General features: G+C 47.1%; 1 protein-coding gene across 1 annotated transcript in view; it reads left to right on the top strand.

Moving 5' to 3' along the window:
• Ffar4 (free fatty acid receptor 4) overlaps positions 1 to 2138 on the top strand; it is a 20578-nt gene extending 18440 nt beyond the window's left edge. Inside the window, exon 3 of the mRNA XM_031384825.1 lies at positions 1490 to 2138. Within this exon, the coding sequence (XP_031240685.1) occupies positions 1490 to 1879 (390 nt within the window). The 3' untranslated portion in view covers positions 1880 to 2138. The remainder of the gene's footprint in view (positions 1 to 1489) is intronic.
• The last annotated feature ends 550 nt before the right edge of the window (positions 2139 to 2688 follow it).

Here is a 2688-nt window from a genome sequence, read left to right on the forward strand (position 1 = left end):
CCCAGCCACTGACAATATGCCAGGGTGAAGAAGCACTGATGTGTTTGGGCTCCTGAAGAGGGAGAACCCTAGGACATCCCCTAGGGGCTTGTTTTGATGGTAAGAGTTATATGGCGCTTCATAAGAGCACACAAGGCATTCTACCCAAGCCAGAGACATTTGAAATCCTGGCTAGATGCTGACTAGCTAGGTAGTCAGTCTAATGTGGGACTGGGAGCAAGGAAGCACCCACATCTTATTACAATGCTTGATTTTCTTCCTGATTCTACAAACTGTGGGGACTATGGAACTAGGATGAAACAGTGGTATCCATTAGAAAGAATTCTCTTGTGGGTTTGGCTATGAGTCAGTCCCTTTGTTTATCACAGCCACTGTCAGGCACCTGCAAAAGCCCTGGGCCCCACAGAGCTGGAATTGTCCGCAGAGCCACCCCACCTGCACAGCTGAGTAATATAGGAGCCCCTATGGAGGGCAATTGTCACAGGTGAGGGCTTAACTATTTAGTATCAGAAAAAAAGGACTTTCGGCCAGTAACCTACATTTCCTGAGAGTCAATTTGCAAGAACAGCAGCGGTGTGAACACACAGAGGATACTCGAAGATTAAAGGTGACAACTAATGAAATAAATGTCTAGCGAGTGGCAGGGAGCCAAGGGGAGAGTGCAGCAGCTCTGACTGCTCACATCCTGGTGTTCTGGTTGTCAAGAGCTTTGAGATGGTTCCAGTCCGTTCACTGGGCACCTGCTGTCCTTGTCTCTATCACAAACAGGTGGCTCTAAATGTCCCACACAGTGAAATGTGATCATGTAATCATGCAATAGTTAAGCATCTATTCTTTAATCAGGGTATTAAAAGAATTGTAAGGAGAACATTTTAAGCCATTTTTTGATGAGTTAAACTTGCCCAAATTGTGAATGATGCTAATGACTTTAAAATTTCTTCCTGTTTCCAGATGCAAGGATCTTGGGAGAAAAGGCCCCATCCCCTACCCCCATCCCCACACAGAACTGGCAAGAGCGACAGAGCCTGGGCCAGCCCCAGAAATGGAAGTTAGTAAGGGCCACTGACAAGGTCAGGGCACATCCCATTGGCTCTCTTCCCTCAGGACAAAGGTCGCAGACTGGCACGTCAAGTCCATAGACATAATGTCCTTCACATTGCAGGTTAGAAGCGTCCAGCCAGACTGCAACCCACCATCTCTAGTCTCATCCCTATCCACCAGGCTTCAATTCTCAGTACCACAAAACAAAACCAACCAACAGGAAACCCCTGACATCAGCAGTGACCTGTAGCTTCATTTTTTTTTCCGAGACAGGGGGCGGGGTTCCTGGCTGTCCTGGAACTCTTTAAGTCTGGCCTGGTCTTGTACTCACAGGGATCCGCCTGTCTCTGTCTCCCATAGTGCGTTGTGATCCCGGAGTGCTGGGATCAAAGGCATGCGCCGTCATGCACCACCACGCCTCATGGTCCATTCCTTGTGTTTCCTGCAGATCACGAAAGCCTCGCGGAAGAGGCTTACGCTGAGCTTGGCATACTCCGAGAGCCACCAGATCCGAGTGTCCCAGCAGGACTACCGGCTCTTCCGCACGCTCTTCCTGCTCATGGTTTCCTTCTTCATCATGTGGAGTCCCATCATCATCACCATCCTCCTCATCTTGATCCAGAACTTCCGGCAGGACCTGGTCATCTGGCCGTCCCTCTTCTTCTGGGTGGTGGCCTTCACGTTTGCCAACTCCGCCCTAAACCCCATCCTGTACAACATGTCGCTCTTCAGGAACGAATGGAGGAAGATTTTTTGCTGCTTCTTTTTCCCAGAGAAGGGAGCCATGTTTACGGACACGTCTGTCAGGCGGAATGACTTGTCTGTGATTTCCAGCTAACGAGCTGCTGGTGCCAGGTAAACCACAGTGTGCCGGTAAAGGAAGTTAACTTCTGGGAAAGCCCACCAGTTCGCTCTGCTTTAAAAATACCCGACTTCCAGCAGCAGGCATCGACAGGACCAGCAAATTAAGGAATGATGGCTCAGGATACAAATATTTTTTCCTTAGAAGAACTTTCTATGGGTTCCTTTTGTGAACTTTTTTAGTGTGTTTGTAATATGATCGAGTTAATAAATTTTTATTTATAACTGTTCCTACATATAAAGCTGTACCTTGAGGTTGCTCAAACAAACCTTGGAGCTGATTCAGGGCTCAGATTTCTCTCTAAAGGGACTCTGAGTCCCCACCTTGGGCTCAGAAAGCCTTGAGATCATTTATTCATTCCTATCAAGATTGCTTAAGGAATTTCCAAGGAACAATTAAAAATGACCTCTTTTCCATGTATCAAAAATGGGTTGGGGACATGGCTCAATGGTAGTGTGGCCCTAGGTTCAATCCCCAGTACATTAAACAAAAAGAAGAAAGAAAGAAAGAAAGAAAGAAAGGAAGGAAGGAAGGAAGGAAGAAAGAGGAACAAAAAAGAAAGGAAAAGGGAAAAAGAAAAATACTACAGACCACTTGACCACTTCAGTAGACAGAGCACCATAGAATCAAAGAGGGGAGGATGGAGTAATGGAGAGGGAAATCAAGAGTGGATGCTTTATTACCTTGCCTATCAGAGGCCTTTGAAACACCTGCCCTGGCTGTGTGGTAGTTTCAGTACTAGGAATCCAGTAGTAAAGCAGAAAGCCCTGGCTCTGTTCTCAGGG

The sequence above is a fragment of the Mastomys coucha genome, unplaced genomic scaffold (assembly GCF_008632895.1).
Source record: "Mastomys coucha isolate ucsf_1 unplaced genomic scaffold, UCSF_Mcou_1 pScaffold21, whole genome shotgun sequence".
Lineage (NCBI taxonomy): Eukaryota > Metazoa > Chordata > Mammalia > Rodentia > Muridae > Mastomys > Mastomys coucha.